This window comes from Salvelinus namaycush, chromosome 2, assembly GCF_016432855.1.
Source record: "Salvelinus namaycush isolate Seneca chromosome 2, SaNama_1.0, whole genome shotgun sequence".
Lineage (NCBI taxonomy): Eukaryota > Metazoa > Chordata > Actinopteri > Salmoniformes > Salmonidae > Salvelinus > Salvelinus namaycush.
The window spans coordinates 58,495,080-58,520,492 of record NC_052308.1 but is presented as its reverse complement, the minus strand read 5'-3'; the positions used below and the strand labels follow the sequence as shown (position 1 = coordinate 58,520,492).

The 25,413-nt window shown below is 42.3% G+C and overlaps 1 protein-coding gene across 2 annotated transcripts in view; it reads left to right on the top strand.

Annotated features, from left to right (window-relative positions):
* LOC120065044 (atlastin-2-like) overlaps nucleotides 1–16,805 on the top strand; it is a 28,086-nt gene extending 11,281 nt beyond the window's left edge. Inside the window, exons 2-13 of one of the 2 annotated variants that reach the window (XM_039015708.1) lie at nucleotides 2,727–3,010; nucleotides 7,456–7,590; nucleotides 7,940–8,044; nucleotides 8,459–8,509; nucleotides 9,079–9,135; nucleotides 9,351–9,443; nucleotides 10,101–10,239; nucleotides 10,809–10,936; nucleotides 11,391–11,447; nucleotides 12,001–12,072; nucleotides 15,086–15,517; nucleotides 16,330–16,805. In XM_039015708.1, the coding sequence (XP_038871636.1) occupies nucleotides 2,727–3,010; nucleotides 7,456–7,590; nucleotides 7,940–8,044; nucleotides 8,459–8,509; nucleotides 9,079–9,135; nucleotides 9,351–9,443; nucleotides 10,101–10,239; nucleotides 10,809–10,936; nucleotides 11,391–11,447; nucleotides 12,001–12,072; nucleotides 15,086–15,517; nucleotides 16,330–16,440 (1,664 nt within the window). In that variant the 3' untranslated portion in view covers nucleotides 16,441–16,805. The remainder of the gene's footprint in view (nucleotides 1–2,726; nucleotides 3,011–7,455; nucleotides 7,591–7,939; nucleotides 8,045–8,458; nucleotides 8,510–9,078; nucleotides 9,136–9,350; nucleotides 9,444–10,100; nucleotides 10,240–10,808; nucleotides 10,937–11,390; nucleotides 11,448–12,000; nucleotides 12,073–15,085; nucleotides 15,518–16,329) is intronic. The other variant, XM_039015717.1, reaches the window with a different exon arrangement.
* Nucleotides 16,806–25,413: the final 8,608 nt, after the last annotated feature.

The following is a 25,413-nucleotide window of genomic DNA, read 5'->3' as shown; positions in this document are numbered from 1 at the left end:
CCTGAGCATTTTTCATAACTGTGACCTTAATTGCCTACCGTCTGTAAGCTGTTAGTGTCTTAACAACCGTTCCACAGGTGCATGTTCATTAATTGTTTATGGTTCATTGAACAAGCATTGGAAACAGTGTTTAAACCCTTTACAATGAAGATCTGTGAAGTAATTTAGATTTTTACGAATTATCTTTGAAAGACAGGGTCCTGAAAAGGGGACGTTTCTTTTTTTTGTTGTGGTTATATATTTTGGTCATTGCTCCCGAGTGGCGCAGCCGTCTAAGGCACTGCATCTCGGTGCAAGAGGCTTTACCACAGTCCCTGGTTTGAATTCAGGCTGTATCACATCCGTCCGTGATTGGGTGTGCCATAGGGCAGCGAATAATTGGCCCAGTCTCTTCCGGGTTTGGCCACGGTAGGCCGTCGTTGTAAATAAGAATTTGTTCTTACCTGACTTGCCTAGTTAAATAAAGGTTCAATTTCAAAAAACAACTGTCTGCAACCGCAGCGCAATCAATAAGTGAAGAACAGTGCCTGGTGCTTAAAATATAGCTAACGTGTTATGCAAGTGTTGCACACCAATAGATGGAGAACCTACACCAGTCGAGCAATTCATTTCAACTATCTTCATTTTAATTTGACTTTACAAACAACAGAAGGGCTTAATTGGAGTCTATTTCTTCGGAGCCTAGACCTATATAAAATAACTTAACTGTCTGTGGTAGGCTGAGGCTTAACAGCCTAATAGAAGTAGGATGTTTTTATTTATTTGGCTTACTTACAATTGCAACTGGTCAAATGTAGCATCCTACATAAAACAATAATTTAAAGAATCTGCTCGTTCGAACTAAAACAATGTAACTAATTAATGAAAGCGCACATTTGTAAATCCCAAACTCTAAAAGTAATTGGAAAGGTAGATACAACTTGTGACATTGGTTACAATAATGTAGCCCATCATGCAAATGTTTCCTATTATCAGGACAATAGACTTTTTATAGCCCGGCTACTGTTGTGAAAATCCCTCAATTTGAAATGTATTCAATGCTTAAGTACTCTAAAGTGTTACATTTCTAACTCAAAACAACATTTGTTCAACGTCTTTATGCTTTCGTTAATCTTCTTGATCTTTTTTTTCTTTGGCAATTTTGATCAAATTGCTCAAAAGCCACGGTTGATTCGTCTGTGAAGATGACGTTATTGAATGTCTCCGCCAGATTTGATCCATGCCTGGGCTTGCAGGACACAAAGTTCTTTGTTTGTCAGACGAATCATTGACTCACTCGTGTTGAAAAGGGCGAGGAACGAGATGGAGTCACAATCCATGCCAGGCACAACTGTGAGCTCTGGAACTACAACTCCGACGGGCAGAGTCAACATACGTGGCGGGTTCGTCAGGTCTTCTGTTCACCCTGACATTTCCACTCCTCTTCTGACAACAAAACTTGACCAACTGCTCACCAGGCGCAACAAGGGCTGCCCGGACCGTTATGCTGTTCTGCTATTCCAAGGATGTGTAACCGAAGAGAGAACACCAATGGGCACAGAATACATAGCCTTCCCGCTGTGGATGTCTATTTCAAATATTCCATAATATTCTTAAGATATGTGTTGACTGAATTTAAGGAAGTGATATCTGCTAAATAATCAAGTTAGGTTTCTCCAGAAATAATTCTAAATGACAAACTGGTTTTATTTACAAATTAGTGAGTGTCTCACCCCATGTTAAAGAATGGCCTTTTTCTCGCTCACTCCAGGTTAAATGAAAACGAAATCTCCAATATCGTTACTTTTTAAACAAAGCGATTTATTATTAATTAATTTTGAATTATATAAAAGCCCCTTAGGATCTGTGAGAATATCGGAGAACATCTAACGGAAAATGCCCGTTAGATGTTAATATAGTCCTCCAATCCTTTAAATTTAATTATTGTAATCATAGAATTTTTATTTTTTTTTTATTTTTTTTTATAGATATACTGTTAAATGTTGTAGGTCTTATTTTTAAAGAGCATATTGAAGTTAGAAGCAAAAGCCTACAAACATTTTAGCACTGTTTCGTGCTCCTCTGAGACAAGCATGGGGACTGGTCTTGATAAATCAATGAGATGGGTATTGTTTAGACAAGAATTAGAAAATTAGGGTGCAGAAATGTTATGCTCTTAGTGTAACATTTATTTAACTAGGCAAGTCAATTTAGAACAAATTCTTATATACAAGGACAGCCTACTCCTTCGTCCCGTTGTACAGCTCCATATTTTCCATTCCCATCCTAACGGAAACCCTGATGGTTTCGTTTTTCTCTGATTAGAAACACCATAATATTAATTAAGCTACATTTTTAAAAATCAATACGATGTTATTACAAAAGGTTTTAAATTCTCTGGTAATGTCGATACGGAAGACTATCAAATGCTTCTCAAAGATGCCCTCTGGTAGTCAAACTAGTAATAACTTGCATTAATAGAAAAAATGGCTGACAAATAACATGCTGCATCAGCCCGCAAGGTGTGCCGCAGTATGACACAACTTAGAGGAGTTTAAGAGTTAGAGGAGTTTAATTTATATTGTGGGTGAACTAGTAGGCATATGCAGGTATCTGTGTGCAATATCCACTTTATCTAACCAGTAACCACTTTCAGGTTTGAAAATGTTTAACAAACTCTGATTTGGGGTGGACATTCTCTATGAATTGAGGATCTTCCCTTTAATGATTCTAAACATCTCTACCAGGTGAGCATGGGGTGGAGGGTGTGCCTCATAAGATGAGCCCTGAGGAAGAGGAGGCCCTGTTGTTGGAGGAAGATGAAGAAGATGCCTTGTCGGCCAGGCCGATCCAGATCGTTGTGGCTCACGAGGACGACCACGCCTTTGAGCTCGACGAGGCGGCGCTGGAGCGCATCCTGCTGCAGGAGCATGTGCGCGACCTCAACGTGGTGGTGGTGTCGGTGGCCGGTGCCTTCCGCAAGGGCAAGTCCTTCCTGCTGGACTTCATGCTGCGCTTCATGTACAACCAGGTGAGGTTATACACAGGCTTTCCTTGTACAGGCTACATGAGGGGCCTAAAATCAGGGCCTAAAATTAACTTTTTGTTCCAACAGTCGCTGTGGCAGGTAAATCTACCAGCCAGATTTTTTTTTTGACCAGCCAAAATATTTTTTCGGTGAAATGACACAAAACCCATTAAAATGGCTGCGCGTGCTTTGTAATGTTTCTAAAACATATGTATTACTAGTAAGAAGTAATGTGGTATATTTCATATGTTTGTGACCGAGTTATTTTTTAACAAAAAATATCACCGATGAGACAAATGTTCACAGGTTACCTTGGTAATGCGACTTTCTGCCTGTGAGATTGAGTCTGACTAGTTTATATATTTTTTTTATTGATATTACGATTAATTGTTTTACTCCTTTATTTAACTAGGCAAGTCAGTTAAGAACACATTCTTATTTTCAATGACTGCCTTGTTCAGGGGCAGAACGACAGATTTTTACCGTGTCAGCTCAGGGATTCAATCTTGTAACCTTACGGTTAACTAGTCCAACGCTCTAACCACCTGCCTCGCGAGGAGCCTGCCTGTTACGCAAATGCAGTAAGAAGCCAAGGTAAGTTGCTAGCTAGCATTAAACTTATCTTATAAAAATCAATCAATCATAATCACTAGTTATAACTACACATGGTTGATGATATTACTAGTTTATCTAGCGTGTCCTGCGTTGCACATAATCGATGCGGTGCGCATTCGTGAAAAAGGACTGTCGTTGCTCCGTGTACCTAACCATAAACATCAATGCCTTTCTTAAAATCAATACACAGAAGTATATATTTTTAAACCTGCATATTTAGCTAAAATAAATCCAGTTTAGCAGGCAATATTAACCAGGTGAAATTGTGTCACTTCTCTTGCGTTCATTGCACGCAGAGTCAGGGTATATGCAACAGTTTGGGCCGCCTGGCTCATTGCGAACTAATTTGCCAGAAATTTACGTAATTATGACATAACATTTAAGGTTGTGCAATGTAGCAGGAATATTTAGACTTATGGATGCCACCCGTTAGATAAAATACGGGACGGTTCCGTATTTCACTGAAAGAATAAACGTTTTGTTTTCGAGATGATAGTTTACGGATTCGACCATATTAATGACCTAAGGCTCGTATTTCTTTCAAACAGCACTTTTGTGCGTTTTGCCAGCAGCTCTTCGCAATGCTTCAAGCATTGTGCTGTTTATGACTTCAAGCCTATCAACTCCCGAGATTAGGCTGGTGTAACCGATGTGAAATGGCTAGCTAGTTAGCGGGGTGCGCGCTAATAGCGTTTCAAACGTCACTCGCTCTGAGACTTGGAGTAGTTGTTCCCCTTGCTCTGCATGGGTAACGCTGCTTCGAGGGTGGCTGTTGTCGATGTGTTCCTGGTTCGAGCCCAGGTAGCGGCGAGGAGAGGGATGGAAGCTATACTGTTACACTGGCAATACTAAAGTGCTTATAAGAACATCCAATAGTCAAAGGTATATGAAATACAAATCGTAGAGAGAAATAGTCCTATAATTCCTATAATAACTATAACCTAAAACTTCTTACCTGGGAATATTGAAGGCTCATGTTAAAAGGAACCACCAGCTTTCATATTTTCTCATGTTCTGAGCAAGGAACTTAAACGTTAGCTTTCTTACATGGCACATATTGCACTTTTACTTTCTTCTCCAACACTTTGTTTTTGCATTATTTAAACCAAATTGAACATGCTTCATTATTTATTTGAGGCTAAATTTATTTTATTGATGTATTATATTAAGTTAAAATAAGTGTTCATTCAGTATTGTTGTAATTGTCATTATTACAAATACATTTTAAAAATCGGCCGATTTAATCGGTATCGGCTTTTTTGGTCCTCCAATAATCGGTATCGGCGTTGAAAAATCATAATCGGTCGACCTCTAATATCAAACAAATCAGGTAAATATGTAATTTCTCATCACACCGGCCTATATCTAATAACCAGGACTGTTATACATGTGACCTACAACCAGGAGAGGAAACACACAGGCTTATGTAGTATATGTACATAGGCATACATCGTTACATGTAGAATTAGTTGTATTTTGTATTTATTAAGGATTCCAGCTACTCTTCCTGGGGACCAGCAACATTAACCTCTTAGTACGGAAATCCTGTTAACGGGATCAAATTCGACAACATCCGGTGAAATCGGAGCGCGCCAAATTCAAAATACAAAATCGTAATATTAAACATTAATAAAAATGCAAGTGTCTTACATCGTTTAAAAGCTTAACTTCTTGTTAATCCAGCCGCTTTGTCAGATTTCAAAAAGGCTTTACGGCGAAAGCATACCATGCGATTATCTGAGCACAGCGCCCCGCGTACAAAAGTATTACAAACATTTTCCAAACAAGCAGAGGCGTCACAAAAGTCAGAAATAATGATAAAATAAATCACTTACCTTTTGAAGATCCTCCTCTGTTTGCAGTCCCAGCTACACATCAAATGTCCGTTTTGTCCGATAAAGTCCTTTATTTCCCAAAAAAGTCAGTTTAGTTGGCGCGCTTGATTCAGTAATCCACCTGTTTCCTTCGTTCAAAATGTATACAAAGGAATCCCAAAAGTTAACAATAAACTTCGTCCAAACAAGTCAAACAACGTTTCTAATCAATCCTGAGGTACCCTAATATGTAAATAAACGATCAAATTTAAGACGGAGAATAGTATGTTCATTACCGGAGATAAATAACGAAGTGCGCGCCCTCATCCACGCGTGACACAATACTACAGTCAAAATGGGAGCCACCTAGAAAAACTACAAATTCTAGCTAATTTTTCAAAAAACAAGCCTGAAACTCTTTCTAAAGACTGTTGACATCTAGTGGAAGCCCTAGGAACTGCAATCTGGGAGGTTTTCCCAATAACAAGGATTTGAATGGGCAGAGACCACAAAAAAAAAATGTTTGATGGTTTTTCCTCAGGTTTTTGCCTGCCATATCAGTTCTGTTATACTCAGACATTTTAAGTTTTAGAAACTTCAGAGTGTTTTCTATCCAATACTACCAATATCCTAGCTTCTGGGCCTGAGTAACAGGCAGTTTACTTTGGGCACGTCAGTCATCCGAATTTCCGAATACTGCCCCCGGCCCTCAAGAAGTTAAGGCAAATACAATTTAAAACACTTTTCACAACACATTATGTGGCCGCGTGCGTGTTTGTGTGTGCAGCCTATACTGACAACACACCTGCTCTGACCCACCAGATATGGAAATACACAGGTTACAATGCAAACACAGTGGCTCTCAACCTGCCAGTCTGGAACATACTAGAATATGAGGCAGGGTTCAACATTAACTCTCGCCCGTTGTTGTTGTTGAAAGTAAACTCATGCTTTTGGCTAAGTAGATAGACGCCAGTAGATTTCCAAGTAGAAATTCACTTGGTGACCCAGTACAGGTCTGGCCTACTTGCCCCGACCGGAGAAAACCCATTGTCAAACCCTTGTGAGAACTGGACCACGGCTCATGTCACATGTCTGGTGAACTTTGTGAGTTTGAGTGCTTTATGACCTGTGGTGTTTCGCCGCATTGAAGAGCTATTTTCTGCAGATGCGCTGTGAAATGATCCAGTATCACTTATTGAAAATATTGCCTGTTGGGCTACCTGGCGGTGCTTTGGGACATCTGCTAACATGAAGTGTCCTTTGAAATTCAGTACACTATTGGCCCTGCTTGAAAATGTTACAGTGACTTCAAACAACTCATTAGATTAAATCACACAACCAACCAGAGATGCTTATCTTGAGTTGGAAAACATTGTCCTCATACTTTTCACTCAGTGAAACTACAAGCTGTGAGGAATTAATTCACTCCATTCATTGGATGCTTAGGGAGTAAACTTATCAGGATTTCTGCCACAACTTGCTAAACCTGTTTGCTGTTCATAACTCATTTAGGGTGGGTGACCGTAATCCATTTGAGCTGTGCTTATAGCTGATTTTTGGGCAGCACAATGCTTGGGACTGTGGCCGGCTTTTGCAAGAACTTTATTCCAGGCATAAAGGCTTCTTTTGTGTGTGTGGCCCTCAAGGTTTGAGCGGGGTTCGCCATCAATATGCCACTCGGGTATGCTAGCAAACGGGAGGGCCTGGGTTAGGGGTGTTCAATATGAGAGTAGGGTCCAGAGAGAAAATATCTTGCTTCTAGACAAGGATATCTGGAATATATATGATGGGTATAAGCAGGTACTGTAGTGGATGGTAGTATTTCTTGCCCTCTAATAGGCTTGGTCGGGCCTTGACCATATTGCTCGCTTATACCTTTCAGTTTTACATGAATTGTCTAGGGGAGATGGCTAGAGGTTGTTTCTGAGAGGACTGTTTCAGCCAACGAGAGTCGTGGTACTGTAGCTACATGGCTCATATGATCGCCAATCTCCTGCTTTGATGTGTACTCTTCAGACATCTTGCTCCTGGCTGGGTGGGCACGAGGAGCCACTGACGGGCTTCACCTGGCGGGGGGGCTGCGAGAGGGAGACCACGGGCATCCTGGCCTGGAGCGAGGTGTTTGTGGTGGACAAGCCAGACGGGAGCAAGGTAAATACAAAGTCGCTTCTCCCAACTAAGGTTTGAGTTAAGACTTTGCACTCCAAAATCAAAGTTAGTTTGATATTTTCAGACCGCTAAAACAATCAAGATGAGTCCATATCAAACACCACCAGTAAAATGTGTAAACTATATGCCGTTTATTGTCTCGATTCATTTTGGATTGCGGCATATAGCTGCATTTACAAAACAGATTTACAAACTTCGATTTTGGAGTGCATTGTCCCTTTAAAGACACGATTTTAAGATTTCCAGTTGTCCATTGGTTATTTCAACTGATTTAATACCCCTTGATTGGTAAAGAATACAACTTATTAATTGATTTATCCTTTCTCTGCAGGTTGCTGTTCTTCTAATCGACACACAGGGGGCTTTCGACAGCCAATCGACCATCAAAGATTGTGCGACGCTGTTTGCGTTGAGCACCATGACCAGCTCTGTACAGGTATGATGCCCCCCCGCCCCTCACAGTATTGTGTACCCTTTATATTAAGGTATTCACTGCTCAAAGAAGTAGGGGAGATCTACAATGTGCGTATGTTTAATTGCCATTATTGAACAAACAATAATGGGTGATTCTAAGCTGTTTGGACGAGGAATGTCACTCTACCTATCCCCCTTTTCGCCAGTAAGTATCTGGATTGAGGAATTGAAAAATGTGCGATTTTCCTGAGACGTGCGTGTTAATGCATGCTAAATGAACAGTTGATGAAGTTATACTGTCATGTGCTAGTTCTAGACTATGATTGAATACCAGACTTTCCCCCTCCCTGTACCAACTTTTCAATTCATGCAAAACATTGATTGAAAAATGTGATCTATGTAGACTTCAGGTTATTGATGTTTTGTCACCCGTTAGGTTTACAACTTGTCTCAGAATGTGCAGGAAGACGACCTTCAACATCTCCAGGTTTGTGTGTGTGTCCATGTTTGTTAAGTCCCCCTTCCAGAACAATCCAATCCTCAACACTGCCTTGGACTGTTGAACTCCACAAACAACTTGAAAAGGATCTTTACTTTGAGGTTATATCACAGCCCTCCGGGGGGAAATGTCTACATGATGTTCCTTTGATGATCGACCATGCAGTTGGAACTATTGTACTTAGTGGGTCACAATTAGAGCGCTTGTATGGAAGTGTATAGCTGCTTCCTCCCTTGTTAAAGATATGGACGTTTGAAACGCTAAATGAACGTCACATTTTGACTTGAAATGTGACTGTACCCCTTTTGACTCAAGAGCACCCCTAGAAGCAAAAGTTATTTATATATGTATGTGTATATATAGCCTCTTTAAAACCTACTCAACAGACGACTCTGAAATGAAGCGTGTTATTGACATGACTATCCTATTAGATGGCAACAGTCCGCTGCAAGACGGCTCCTTGTTATTAATAGATTGACTGACTGACTGACCTTTTTGACAAGGACGTGGAGTATTACTCTGCTTTATCCCTGACTTTTTGTTTTTCCCCTACCTAGCTCTTTACTGAATATGGAAGGCTGGCCTTGGAAGAAATCTATGAGAAACCCTTTCAGGTATGATCGCATTTCTCTGCTGCCTTTCCTGAATGAATGGCCTGCAATGCCGTTCTTATTGGATAATAATGAAGAGGAGATTTTTAAGTAATTGTGATGGAGCTAATGGGCATCTCTAGAGTCTTATTCAATATGGCCGCCATTACTTGACATTTTGTGAAATCATTAGTCCTGTAGAATCTTGTTTAATATTTATTCCTTGACTTTCACAACAGACTTTAATGTTTCTTATACGAGACTGGAGCTACCCTTACGAGCATTCTTACGGCTTAGAGGGAGGCAAGAGTTTCCTGGAGAAGAGATTACAAGTACGTATTTTTTTCACTTGCTCCATTCTAAGAAAATAAGAGCTTTAACATCTGACATTTCAGGAACTAAAGCACTTACACACGTTCTAATTTTGCATACGCTGTTCAAACAGCCTGTTGTCCTATGTTTGTGCAGTCTTGCCAACTCCTATGGTCATTGGCACGACAACGACCAGTAGTAGGCTATACAGCACATGACATTGGCACGACAACGACCAGTAGTAGGCTATACAGCACATGACGTTGGCACGACAACGACCAGTAGTGGGCTATACAGCACATGACATTGGCGTGACAACGACCAGTTGTAGGCTATACAGCACATGACATTGGCATGACAACGACCAGTAGTAGGCTATACAGCACATGACATTGGCGTGACAACGACCAGTTGTAGGCTATACAGCACATGACGTTGGCACGACAACGACCAGTAGTAGGCTATACAGCACATGACATTGGCGTGACAACGACCAGTAGTAGACTATACAGCACATGGAGAGGAAAAGCTGCACACTTGGGTTCTGAAGGAATAGATGGAAGCTATGCTGCCTTCGTCATGTTTTTTAGCGCAAACAGATGTGAGACCAGGCCAATTCGAACTATATTTGTCCAACCATTTACTTGAATAAGCAAGGGTCTCTCCACTGTGTGCAGGTGAAACAGAACCAGCACGAGGAGCTGCAGAATGTCAGGAAGCACATCCACTCCTGCTTCTCTAACATTGGCTGCTTCCTCCTGCCCCACCCCGGCCTCAAGGTGGCCACCAACCCCAACTTTGATGGCAGACTCACAGGTACGCTGAAGGAAAAGGTTGCTCAATTACCCTTGTGGAAAGATTGTGCACCTTGTCTCAGAGCATGAACAGCGCCATTGAGGGCTGGCTCTATTTTAAAGTAGTCGATTTCCTCTTCTACTTCTGAGTGTGTTGACAGTTGATGGCGCTGCCCATGTTAAAACAGGCTTTAGTCAATGTACCCCCTAGCCAACTCTGTCAATTCCAAATAAACCAGCCCCTACCCCAAGGCACTCCTGTCTATCTGAAGCGATTGGATAGGTCTAATCACTATGGTCAAATGTCTACCTAGCCAATCAGAAGGTAAGGTGAAGCTATTACCGTAATGCTCTATCAATCATCTCAGATATCCAGGTGTGCCTAGGGAAGATGGTTCACTGCGGACTTGTATTTTTGGATCTTAGAGAAGTGCTACATAAATGCCATCTATTACAATACGAAGGTCACCTTTCAAAGTTCTCAAACAGATTTGCCTTTATATAGTTGCATTTAAGGTCCGATGGTGTTTTTAAAAGGAAAATGTCAACAGACCTTTAAGAAATGCATTTCCCACTTGTCTCCCCCTCTAGATATTGATGACGATTTCAAGACTGAGCTAGTCAACCTAGTGCCAATCTTGTTGTCCCCGGAGAACTTGGTGGAGAAAGAAATCGGAGGATCCAAAGTGACGTGCCGAGACCTTGTACAGTATTTTAAAGTAAGTTGATCGTTTCAAACATTCCTTCTGAGCTTATACCTTGCCATCATTAGCCGGCCAGTTACTCAACCCCTGCACCTTAGCGGATGCTGCCCTATGGACATAGACGTGGAATCACTGGTCACTTTAATAATGCTTACATACTGTTTTACTCATTTTATATGTATATACTGTATTCTAGTCAATGCCACTCCGACATTTCTCGTTCTAATATTTATATATTTCTTAATTCCATTCTTTTACTTTGCGATTCGTGTTCATTGTTAGATACTACTGCACTGTTGGAGCTAGGAACTCAAGCATTTCACTACACCCGCCATAACATCTGCTAAATATGTGTATGTGACCAATAACATTTTATTTTCTCTATGCCTCAACTTTCATATACCCTTTCCTCCTCTATACCTTTTCTTCTTCTGAAAGAATTGTTGCTTGTTTATTTTTTTCGACACAGGCATACATGAAAATATACCAAGGGGAGGAGCTGCCTCATCCCAAGTCAATGTTACAGGTAGTTCACTCTCCAGATAGTCAATGATAAATTCCCCTAACAAATAACTGGATTGTGTTCAGTAGGCACAAAATGGAATAGAATAGTTTGAGACGAGGGGTAAAACGGGGAGGCACTAGCTGAATTTATCCAATTAGAAAGCTTGTTTTCTGTTGCAAAATGTTCTTGTAAATACAACCCTGAAACATTCTCATGTTTTCACTTGTAGTTGACCAAATGTATTGTGCCATGAACATTCATTGCATCCTGACGCCTTTTGATACCATTTATGTTACTTAGTCAATGAGAGATTAGCAAACAATATATGCTTTTACTCATGGGTGTGGGGAGTTGTGCCCCTTTCTGTCCTAATGAAGTCATGTCTGACCAATTTTTGTCTATTTAGAGGGCCCTTTTGGCTCAAGAATACCTCCAGAGGCAACACGTATTCCATATAGGCTCTTTAAAACTTGAGTAGAATTTCATGTGACTGTAGGAGATCGTTGATGCACCATAGGAACCTAATCTCAGGACGGCTGCTTTCCCCCCCCTGCTTTCTCCCGCTGTCACCTAGGCAACGGCTGAAGCCAACAACCTCGCAGCTGTTGCAGGCGCAAAAGACATTTACAACAAAGGCATGGAGCAGGTAATTGAACAATTACTTTCCATATTAAGCATCCAATTTAGCATATGACTGACTAATAAAAGCAGTCGAAGCGTTTTCATCTGTGCGGATGAGTTGTGGCGTGTGTTACTAGCTACATTTGACTCAAGATTGATTTAGTCGTAAAGCTTTTTTGTTTTGTTTTTTTGTTGTCCATTTAACCATCAATCTTCATTAGACGGCTCTAAATAAACTCGGGGAAATAGCTCTGCTTTTGCCCTCAGCAAAGTTGTGCCCTCCTAGCTCCTACATCTAGCTATGCGATGGCTCCTTGTAGATCTGAAAGGATTTGGTTGATTTAGTCCCGTGTATAGCACTCCTGTGTAGTCTGGTGTGCTGATGTTCACATTTACGTTGTTTCTTCTGTATTGAGCTATACTGATCAAAAATAGAAATGCAACAATTTTTATGATTTTACTGAGTTACAGTTCATAAGGTAATCGGTCAAATGAAATAAATTCATTAGGTCCTAATCTATAGATTTTACATGACTGGGCAGGGGCGCAGCCATGGGTGGAACTGCGAGGGCATAGGCCCACCCACTGGGGAGCTAGGCCCAGCCAATCAGAATGAGTTTTTCCCCATTTAAAAGGCTTTATTACAGACAGAAATACTCCAGTTTCATCAGCTGTTCGGTTGGCTGGTCTGACTCTCCCACAGGTGAAGAAGCCGGATGTGGAGGTCCTGGGCTGGCGTGGTTACACGTTGTGAGGACGGTTGAACGTACTGCCAAATTCTCTAAAACAATGTTGGAGGCTGCTTATGGTAGAGAATTAACCATGAAATTCACTGGCAACAGCTCTGGTGGACATTCCTGCACTCAGCATGCCAAATGCACGCTCCCTCAACTTCAGATGTATGTGGTGCTGTTGTGACAAACTGCACATTTTAGTGGCCTTTTATTGTCCCCAGCACAAGGTGCAACTGTGTAATGGTTATTGCTGTTTAATCCTCTTCTTGATATGCCACGCCTGTCAGGTGGATGGATTATCTTGGCAAAGGAGAAATACTCACTAACAGGGATATAAACTAATTTGTGAATGAAATTAAGCGAAATAAGCTTTGTATGGAACATTTATGAGATCTTCTATTTCAGCTCCATGAAACATGGGACCAACACTACACGTTGCTTTTTATATTTTAGTTCAGTGTACACTACCGGTCAAAGTTTTTAGAACACCTACTCATTCAAGCTTTTTTTTAAACTATTTTCTACATCGTAGAATAATAGTGAAGACATCAAAACTATGAAATAACGTAGTAACCAAAGTGTTAAACAAATCAAAATATATTTGAGATTCTTCAAATAGCCACCCTTTGCCTTGATGACAGCTTTGCACACTCTTGGCATTCTCTCAACCAGCTTCATGAGGTAGTCCCCTGGTATGCATTTCAATTAACAGGTTAATTAATTTGTGGAATTTCTTTCCTTAAGGAGTTTGAGTCAGTCAGTTGTGATGTGACAAGGTAGGAGTGGTATACAGAAGATGGCCCTATTTGGTAAACGTCCATATTATGGCAAGAACAGCCAAAATAAGCAAAGAGAAATGACAGTCCATTACTTTAAGGCATGAAAGTCAATCAATACAGAAAATGTCAAGAACTTTGAAATTTTCTTCAAGTGCAGTCGCAAAAACCATCAAGCGCTATGATGAAACTGGCTCTGAGGACCGCCACAGGAAAGGAAGATCCAGAGTTAATTCTGCTGCAGAGGATAAGTTCATTAGTTACCAGCCTCAGAAATTGCAGCCCAATTAAATGCTTCAGAGTTCAATTAACAGACAAATCTCAACATCAACTGTTCAGAAGAGACTGTGAATCAGGCCTTCATGGTCGAATTGCTGCGTAGAAACCACTAAAGGACACCAAGAAACACGAGCAATGGACATTAGACTTGTGGAAATTTGTCCTTTGGTCTTGAGTCCAAATTGGAGAGATTTGGTTCCATCCGCTGTGTCTTTGTGAGACACGGTGTGGGTGAACGGATGATTTCCGCATAAGTCCCGTGTAGCTCAGTTGGTAGAGCATGGCGCTTGCAACGCCAGGGTTGTGGGTTCGATTCCCACGGGGGGCCAGTACAAAAAAGTATGAATGTATGTACTTGTAAGTCGCTCTGGATAAGAGCGTCTGCTAAATGACTTAAATGTAATGTAAATGTGTTTTTCCCCACTTTAAAGCATGGAGGTGTTGTGGTGTGGGGGTGCTTTGCTGGTGACACGGTCTGATTTTATTTAGAATTCATGGCACACCTAACCAGCATGGTTACTGCAGCGATACGCCATCCCATCTGGTTTGCGCTTAGTGGGGCTATCATTTGTTTTTCAACAGGACAATGACCCAACACACACCTCCAGGCTGTGTAAGGGCTATTTTACCAAGAAGCAGAGTGATGTAGTGCTGCATCAGATGACCTGGCCTCCACAATCCCCAGACCTCAACCCAATTGAGATGGTTTGGGATGAGTCGGACCGCAGAGTAAAGGAAAAGCAGCCAACAAGTGCCAATATGTGGGTACTCCTTCAAGACTGTTGGTAAAGCATTCCGGGTGAAGTTGGTTGAGAGAATGCCAAGAGTGTGTAAAGCTGTCATCAAGGCAAAGTGTGGCTACTTTGAAGAATATAAAATATATTTTGATTTGTTTAATACTTTTTTGTTTACTACATGATTCCATGTATTATTTCATAGTTTTGATATCTTCACTATTATTCTACAATGTAGAAAATAGTAAAAATAAACAAACCCTTGAATGAGTAGGTGTTCTAAAACTTTTGACCGGTATTGTAGTTTTCCCAGATCTGAGTGGCAAAGAGACGTGTCTAGACTTAGAGGGTACGGGTTGATTTGCGATTGGAAATGCGTGTATAATTGATTGCTATTAAATTGTCTTGCATCTGGCAGATGCCCAGCCCATATGGGCTTAATAAACACTGAATAGTCAATAAGTAAATGAGTTGCAGTATGTTTGTCCCTCATGGCGAACTCTCCTTTCTCCCAGGTGTGCGGAGGCGACAAGCCCTACATGGCCCCCGATCAACTGGAGTGCGGCCACGCGAACCTGCGGCAGGTGGCGGTCAAACACTTCCGCTCGGTCAAGAAAATGGGCGGCGAGGACTTCTGCCGGTGCTACCAGGAGCAGCTGGAAGCGGAGCTGGACGAGGCCTTCACTAACTTCATCAAACACAACGATGGCAAGAACATCTTCTACGCGGCGCGCACGCCCGCCACGCTCTTCGCCGTCATGTTCGCCATGTACGTGGCGTCGCTGGTCACGGGCTTCCTGGGTATCAACACAGTGGCCACGGTGTGTAATCTCATTATGGGCGTGGCACTGGCTGCGCTCTGCCTTTGGGCCTATGTGAAGTATTCCGGCGAGTTCCGCGAGGTGGGCAGTGTCATCGACCAGGTGGCCGAGACCCTGTGGGAGCAGGTGGGTGACCCGGGAGTGGAGGGTGGGGGGGCAAGAAATGACTGCCGCACGTCTCTTGATCAATCAGAATATTATGCATGTTCTGTTTCTCTTGCTCGGGCTCTTTCACTCCTATTTGAACACCTATTATCTCCCTTTTTAATGTAACGCCTCTTTCTCTTTTCTTTTCCTCCCTTTCGCTCTTTCTTTCTACCCCCTCACTCTTCCCTTTTCTTTCCCTGTCTCACACCATGTCCCTCTCCTGCTTACTCTTTCACAGAGAGTGTTTGCTCCCAAACTCTTTGTCCTGTTCTTTTCCTAACCTACTTGGATGTGACCGAAATGTGATTCACCCAAACATCTCTTTCCTCCCCCTCAAACCAGAATCTTCCCAAATCAAGTTTATTGTCCTCATCAGCCTATCTCTTCCCTTTCCTTGTTCCCTATCTGCCTTTGTCTCTCTGGTTGCACCCTGATTCTTTACCCTTTCTCCAGAAGTGTGCGCCCGCCATGGATTTAAAATAAATGTATTTGTGTAAGCGTTGGCTTGAGGGAGTTTCAACCATTGTTAAATCCATGAGAGGGAGGGTGCAAGTGCACACTTTGGAAGAAGGGAAAGAATTGGAAAACCTCCCTCACTACTTTCCCCACTAATTAGTCTTCCCTCTTTATCTTTTTTTATTACTTTGTGCTTGCCACAGAGGACGCCACGAAAGGTGAGAGGTGGACAGAGGGGAAAAAGGCTCCTTTTGTCATTTGAGGCAGAAATAACTTCAAACGTCACTACTAATGTCATTAACACAGCCGCAATACTTCCCTTGCCTTGTTTTCAGATCTTTTCCAAACTCTTTGAGGTGGCGAGGAGTCGAGTCCCATTGGATTCCTTGATAACGGCCCAGAGAACGAGACTAGCCTCGAACAACAATGTCAAGAAGAAAAACTAGCACCTGCCGTTCCCCCCCCCCTTCGCTTAGTTTCCGGTGTCCATTTTTAGGACTATATATAAATGTTTTCTTTTTTGATAGCTCATGGTCCCCATGCCATGCTGGTTTAGTATTTAAAAGCGGCATTTTATACCTGGTTCTCACCACAAATGTAGAATACAGGTTGGCACTTTCATGGTTGAATTCTCATATGTTGTGGGGTTTAGGGTGGGTAGGGTGACATCGGGGAGTGTGTGCGCGTTCATGATAAGCTGCCACGATTTCCATTTTTGGTATGGATGAATGTACGAACAAACAAATGAAGCTTGCTTTCTTTTCTTTGCTCCTTTCTCTCCACCTCCAGTTGTAGGTTTTATCCTTTTCCCCTCCCTTTCATCTGATGTCTTCCCCTCCTCCTTTTCTTTCCCACCACTCTTGTCTCTCTCCCCAGGTGTTGAAGCCTCTGGGCGATCACTATATGGAGGGTAACATTAGGCTGAGTGTGGTCAACAGTCTCTGCTTGTCTGAGCGAGCCGGTGTCACAGCACGGCAAGTTAGAGTAAATGGGAGACCCACTGCCCACACTAACACTGCCAACTCGCCCGTAGAACCAAAGTTTACAGCTTTACCCTCTGTAATTGGTCCTAGCTGCTCGTCACTTAACTCAGACACCCAATGAGAAGGCGGTATTACGAGCGGTTGGCAGTGTGGAGAAGGATGAGCCCGCCTCCTTTTCTTTGATCAGACTGCTGATTGGATGTCTTGTGAGATGCATCTTCCCCCCTCCAGCCAATGGAAACTGATTATTGTTATAGTGACAGGACATTTTGTGGTAGTTTTATTGAAGCGGGGCCAATTTACAGCTCAGTAGTTTTATTAGTGGTTGTCTGGGACATGCAGCGTTTAGAGGACTATTTAAGCTACAATGTACTCCTTGTCTTCTCTAAGAGCTTTCTCGTTTTCCTTCCTACTTGTCTGAGTGAATGGAATATCAATCAATGTAAGAACAACCACTGCTCTGTTTCACTAACACTTGTCATTGGCGTTTCGCGACTACACAGTTACACACCGATCGAGGTATAGCTAGTTGTAGCCTGCCTATTAGTTCAGCGTCACCCTCCCACCTCCCACTACATCTCTCAACCAGCTGCTCTTAAGGTGAATCATTTTGTATATTTCTATTGAAGTATTAGAATTGTTATTCTGTTGCAATTATTCCATCCAGACCATTACCGCCAATGTGTGCTGTTTTGTACAGTTTTTATTTAATTTTTTAACACATCCCTAATGGGGCATGTGTACGAAATATACATATATAAATACATTTTCTATACCTTTTTTGTAGCTGGGAGAACAATGGTTTCGTGGTAGGCCACTGCAGTTTACTGTATTTAAATGAATGCTTTCGTGATTTGTGTATGTCCAATAAATTCTTTTTTATATACATTTGTAAAGTAATCTACATTGAGCACTGCAATTCCACCCCTGCTGGCAACGAATGTCTGTGAACTTAATTTTCTTCTGTTGCAGTTTAAAGTTATTTTCGTTAATTTATTTTTCAAGACGAGATTAAAACAATACTACAGTATATGAAGTAATGCTTGATTGGTTTGTTTGTACAGACGGAGGCCCTTTTTTTGCAAAATAAAATAAAATATAGGTGAAGTAGGCCATTTCCTTTTTTGGCGTCAGACCTGCCTAATTATCATTTGAAACCGTTTTTGTTTTAACAGGCAAAATTACACTGTAAACATCGGACTCCAGCATGATCCGTTCTTGCGATTTGTCGATATCATTTATCAAGCAGTAGTTTAGGATGTAGTGAACTACTTTTTCGAAGAAACTATCAAGTTTGTTTATGCAATGTTTACCCTGCCATTTGTGTCTTCACGACACTTGTAGTTTTGTGCAGAGAAACTCCATTGTATCACAACCGTTGTACGCACAGGAGGCTGGTGGGCTATACTATAGAAGGATGGGCTCATTGTAAGGGCTGGCATGGCATTAATGGAACTGCATCAAATGTGGTTTCATACTATTCCATTACGGCCATTACAATGTGCCCATCCTCCTATAGCTCCTCCCACCAGCCTCCACTGGTTGCATGTCATTTGTACAATTTAGCTATACGGGGCAAGAATGTTGGGGAAATTGTCTTGAATTGTGGCTTCATGGTGTAACGTATAGTGAGGAAGTTGATAATCGTCTCTAACTCCTCTAGTTCCACAATGAGACAGGGTGCAGGACAGGCAGCAGGCTGTTAGTCACCCTGCCATGTTAGTGGAGTCTGCCACTAGCACAGTCAGTGTAGTCAGCTCCGCTATCCCTATTGAGACTGTCTGTGCCTCGATCTAGGTTGGGCAAAACTAAACATGGTGGTGTTTGCTTTAGCAATCTCACTGGAATAAAGACCTACTCCATTCCTGTCATTATTGAAAGGGATTGTGATATCTCACATCTCAAAATAGGGCTACTTAATGTTAGATCCCTCACTTCCAAGGCAGCTATAGTCAATGAACTAATCACTGATCATAACCTTGATGTGATTGGCCTGACTGAAACATGGCTCAAGCCTGATGAATTGATTGTGTTAAATGAGGCCTCTCCTGGTTACACTAGTGCCCATATCCTGCGAAAGCAGATGTTTGAATTCCTATCGGAATTTGTAGTCATGGCAGATAATATTCCCATTTTTGGTGACTTCCATATTCACAAGGGGAAGTCCACAGACCTACTCCAAAAGGCTTTCAGAGCCATCATCGACTCAGTGGGTTTTGTCCAACATGTCTCCGGACCTACCCATTGCCACAGTGATTCCCTGGATTTAGTTTTGTCCTGTGGATCTAAATGTTTTTCCTCATAATCCTGGACTGTCGGACCACAATTTTATTACGTTTGCAATCGCAACAAATAATCTGCTCCGACCCCAACCAAGGATTATCCAAAGCAGCGCTATAAATTCTCAGACAACCAAAGATTCCTAGATGTCCTTCCAAACTCCCTCCATCTACCCATGGATGTCAGATTACAAAAATCGGTTAACCACCTGAGGATCTAAATTTAACCTTGCGTAATACCCTAGATGCAGTCGCACCCCTAAAAACAAACATTTGTCACAAGAAATGAGTTCCCTGGTATACAGAAAATGCTCGAGCCTGGAAGCAAGCTTCCAGAAAATTGGAACGGAAATGGTGCTCCACCAAACTGGGAGTCTTCCGACTAGCTTGGAAAGGCAGTACCGTGCCATATCGAAGAACCCTCACTGCTGCTCGATCAGCCAATTTTTTTTTTTACCTAATTGAGAATAAGAACAATCCAAAATGTATTTTTGATACTGTCGCAAAGCTAACAAAAAAGTAGCATTCTCCAAGAGATGATGGCCTTCATTTCAGCAGTGATGAATTCATAAACTTCTTTGACGAAAGGATCATGATCATTAGAAAGCGAATTACGGACTCATATTTGAATCTGCTTATTTCTACAAGCTCAGTTGTCCTAAGTCTGCACAGAACTGCCAGGACCTCTAATTCTCCCTCTCCTCCTAGAGGACCTGAGCCCTAGAACCATGCCTCAGGACTAATTGGCCTGATGACTCCTGGCTGCCCACAGTCCACCTGTTTGTGCTGCAGCTCCAGTTTGAACTGTTTTGCCTGCGGCTATGAAACCCTGGCCTGTTCACCAGGCGTGCTACCTTGTCCCGGACCTGCTGTTTTTGACTCTCTCTCTCTCCCGCACTTGCTGTCTTGACCTCTGAATGATCAGCTATGAAAAGCCAACAGACATTTATGTCTGGCACCCTCTACAACCACTGTGATTATTACTTGACCCTGCTGGTCATCTATGAACGTTTGAACATCTTGAATAACAGTCAGGCTTTAATTGCCATGTACTCTTAATTGCTGTTTGGGGTTTTAGGCTGGGTTTCTGTATAAGCACTTTGTGACATCTGCTGATGTAAAAAGGGCTTTATAAATAAATATATTTGAATTGACTTCTCCAAAATTCATGTTTGATCCATCATAGTCATTTGGAGAATGTTTATGTGTAATCTCAGCTGACACTTCAGTATTGCTTCCAAATATATTGGCACCCCTATACCTTCTTAAATAATCCCCTATTTCTTCTAAAATAAGTTGAAATTTAAAATAAAAAACATTCTCCACTCCTTGCTATTGAACTTTCAACATGGCAGAACATTTTTTTTTGTAAACTTAAGTTTAGAATATGGATTGAGAAAATAAAGATATAGCATGGACTAAATTATTGTCCCTCGGGCACTCATACTTGGCCAAAGGCTGTGCAACCAAGATAACTGTCAACAAATGTTTCTTGTAACCATCAATGACCTTGCTGCACCTTTCTACTGGCAATTTGGCCCACTCTTCAGGAGAAAACTGCTCTAATTCTTCAATGTTTGAGGGGTGCCCTCCACCAACTGCTGTTTTCAGCTTTCACCATAGATAATGGATGTGATTCAGGCCTGGACTCTTCACTGGCCCCTCCAGAACAGTCCAGTGTTTCTTCAACCATTCCAGGTTGCTTTTGATGCTTGTTTGGGATTGTAATCCTTCTGGAAGATCCACAACCTTCAAACAGAGACAGTGTCGTTTACTGGCCCAACTCGCTTAACAGCTAGGCTACCTGCTACCTCTAACGTCAATGGTGAATGTTTAGTACAACTCTGCTCACCTTAAACGTATCACTTCAATAGCTACATTCAAGACTGTCTGGAACATGAATGATTCCACAATCCTCCTTGGCCTAGGTCAAGTACTTTTTATCCCACAAGGGGAGTACGCCCTCTCCTGGTGAGGAATAATAAGCCATTTCTATCACCTACCTACAGTGCATTAGGAAAGTATTCAGATCCCTTCCCTTTTCCCACATTTTGTTACGTTACAGCCTTACTCTAAAATTGACTAAATATGTTTTCCCTCATCAATCTATATACAATACCCTATAATGACAAAGTGAAAACAGGTTCTTAGCAAATGTTTATTTACATAAGTATTCAGACCCTTTGCTATGAGACTCAAAATTGATCTCAGGTGCATCATGTTTCCATTGATTATCCTTGATGTTTCTATTAACTTGATTGGAGTACACCTCTGGTAAATTGGGCATGATTTGGAAAGGCACACCTGTTTATATAAGGTCCCACAGTTGATAGTGCATGTCGGAGCAAAAACCAAGCCATGAGGTCGAAGGAATTGTCCGTACAGCTCCGAGACAGGATTGTGTCGAGGCACAGATCTGGGGAAGGGTACCAAAAAATGTCTGCAGCATTGAAGGTCACCAAGAACAGAGTGGCCTCCATCATTCTTAAATGGAAGAAGTTTGGAACCACCAAGACTCTTTCTAGAGCTGGCCGCCCAGCCAAACTGGGTAATCGTGGGAGAAGAGCCTTGGTCAGGGAGGTGACTAAGAACACAATGGTCATTCTAACGATGCTTCAGAGTTTCTTTGTGGAGATGGTAGAACCTTCCAGAAGGACAACCATCTCTGCAGCACTCCCCCAATCAGGCTTTTATGGTAGTGGCCAGACGGAAGCCACTCCTCAGTAAAAGGCACATGACAGCCGGCTTGGTGTTTGCCAAAAGGCACCTTAAGGACAGACCATGAGAAAAAAAAGATTATCTGGTCTGATGAAACCAAAATTGAACTCTTTGGGCCTGACTGCCAAGCGTCACGTCTGGAGGAAACCTGGCACCATCCCTACGGTGAAGCATGGTGGGGGCAGCTGCCAAAGGTGCTTGTAGGGGAAGGGTCCCAAAGACCCTCCCCATTATTGATTAAGGGGACCTTAAGACTCATATGCTTGGTACAGGCCTTATAATAGCAGGTCTCACTATTATACTGTTGCGATGTGTCTGAACTCTGCCACTATACTTTGCACAAGCTATCTATATTAGTTATTGCGGTTACGGCCTAGCTGTTGCAAGAACGTGCCTGCAGGCTAGGTGAGAGACAGACCAGAACTAGGTAAAGAGCTGAGAAGTAAACACTGTCTAGGTTGGCCACTTTGATCTCGTGCGACAGTGGAAAATGCTGATGATACTTAGAATTTAGAGGAGCTACTGTTCTAGGTATCTGCATTAAGATAACCTCAACTCATTGGAGTGATAACAGGTATATAATCAGATGCGCCCTTTGCTTGGTCGCAGAACTTACTCTGAGACATACATGCTGTGTTTCCATTGTTAACTTCTGTCTGCAATTGCATTAATAAAGGTTTGATTGATTTACTTAAAGAAGATATTGTCTGACTGCTGATTTCACCAATAAGGAACCTACCCCGACATGCTTCAACATAAGAATTGGGAAATTTGCTGCCAAAGGTGCTTCAACAAAGTACTGAGTAATGGGTCTGAATACTTATGTAAATGTGACATTTCAGTTCTTTATTTTGAATACATTTGCAACCATTTTAAAAAATTGCTTTGTCATTATGGGGTATTGTGTGTAGATTGTTGTGGGGAAAAAACTATTTCATACATTTTAGAATAAGGCTGTAACGTTCCAAAATGTGGAAAAAGTCAAGGGTCTGAAAATTTCCTGAATGCACAAAAATATAAACGCAACATGTGAAGTGTTGGTCCCATGTTTCATGAGCTGAATTAAAAGATCCCAGAAATGTTCTATACGTACAAAAAGCTTATTTCTCCAAAATGTTGTGCACAAATTTGTTTACATCCCTGTTAGTGAGCATTTCTCCTTTGCCAAGATAATCCACCCACTTGACAAGTGTGGGATATCAAGGAGCTCATTAAACATGATCCTTACACAGGTGCACCTTGTGCTGGGGACAATAAAAGGCAACTCTAAAATGGGGTTGTCAAACAACACAATGCCATAGATATCTCAAGTTTTTAGGGAGCGTGCAATTAGCATGTTGATTGCAGGAATGTCCACCAGAGCTGTTGCCAGATAATGTTATGTTAATTTCTCTACCATAAGCCACCTCCACGTCGTTTTAGAGAATTTGGCAGTACGTTCAACCGGCCTCACAACTGTGGACCACGTGTAACCACGCCAGTCCAGGACCTCCACATCTAGCTTCTTCACCTGCGCGATCATCTGAGACCAGCCACACGGACAGCTGATGAAACCAAACAATTTCTGCACAAACTGTCAGAAACCGTCTCAGGGAAGCTCATCTGCGTGCTATCCAGGGTCTTTGCCCACTGGCCCTGACTTCAGTGGGCAAATGCTCATCTTCGATGGTCACTGGCATGCTAGAGAAGTATGCTCTTCGCGGCTGAATCCCGTTTTCAACTGTACCGGGCAGCTGGTGTCGTGTGGGTGAGCAGTTTGCTGATGTCAATGTTGTGAACAGAGTGCCCCGTGGTGGCGGTGGGGTTACGGTATGGACAGGCATAAACTACGGACAACGAACACAATTGCATTTTGTCGATGGCAATTTGAATGCACAGAGATACCGTGACGAGATCCTGAGGCCCATTGTCAAGCCATACATCCCCCACTATCACCTCATGTTTCAGCATGATAATGCAGAGCCACATGTCACAAGATCAGTATACAATTTCTGGAAACTGAACATTACCCAGTTCTTCCATGGCCTGCATACTCACCCATTGAGGATGTTTGGGATGCTCCGGATTGACGTGTACTACAGCGTGTTCCAGTTCCCGCCAATATCCACTAACTTCGCACAGTGGGACAACATTTCACAGGCCACAATCATCAGCCTGATCAACTCTATGCGAAGGAGATGTGTCATGCTGCATGAGGCAAATGGTGGTCACACTAACTGGTTTTCTGATCCCTACCTTTTTTTTAAGGTATCTCAATCAATCAATCAAATGTATTTATATAGCCCTTTTTACATCAGCCGATGTTACAAAGTGCTGTACAGAAACCCAGCCTAAAACCCCAAACAGCAAGCAATGCAGATGTAGAAGCACGGTGGCTAGGAAAAACTCCCTAGAAAGGTCGGGAACCTAGGAAGAAACGTAGAGAGGAACCAAGCTCTGAGGGGTGGCCAGTCCTCTTCTGGCTGTGCTGGGTGGAGATTATAACAGAACATGGCTAAGATGTTCAAATGTTCATAGATGACCTGCAGGGTCAAATAATAATAATCACAGTGGTTGTAGAGGGTGCAACAGGTCAGCACCTCAGGAGTAAATGTCAGTTGGCTTTTCATTGCCGATCCTTCAGAGTTAGAGACAGCAGGTGCGGTAGAGAGAGTCAAAACAGCAGGTCCGGGACAAGGTAGCACATCCAGTGAACAGGTCTGGGTTCAATAGCCGCAGGCAGAACAGTTGAAACTGGAGCAGCAGCATGACCAGGTGGACTGGGGACAGCAAGGAGTCATCAGGCCAGGTAGTCCTGAGGCATGGTTCTAGGGCTCAGGTCCTCCGAGAGAAGAGAGAGAGAATTTAGAGGGAGCATACTTAAATTCACACAGGACACCGGATAAGACAGGAGAAATACTCCAGATATAACAGACTGACCCTAGCCCCCCGACACACACTATTGCAGGATAAATACTGGAGGCTGAGACAGGAGGGGTCGGGAGACACTGTGGCCCTGTCCTATGATACCACCAGACAGGGCCAAACAGGCAGGATATAACCCCACCCACTTTGCCAAAGCACAGCCCCCACACCACTAGAGGGATATCTTCAACCACCAACCTACTACCCTGAGACAAGGCCGAGTATAGCCCACGAAGATCTCCCCCACGGCACGAACCCGAGGGGGGCCATTTACCTTGTGACCAACAGATACATGTCTGTATTCCCAGTCATGTTAAATCCATAGATTAGGGCCTAATACATTTATTTCAATTGACTGATTTCCTTATATGAACTGTAGCTCAGTAAAATCTTTGAAATTGTTGTATGTTGCATTTATATTTTTGTTCAGTGTAGAAAAGAAAATCTAAAACAACTCCATAGCAATACATCTTTTTTATTTAGGCTATTGTTAATATGCTTAGGAATGACATTATAGAGTTTTGAGGATATTATT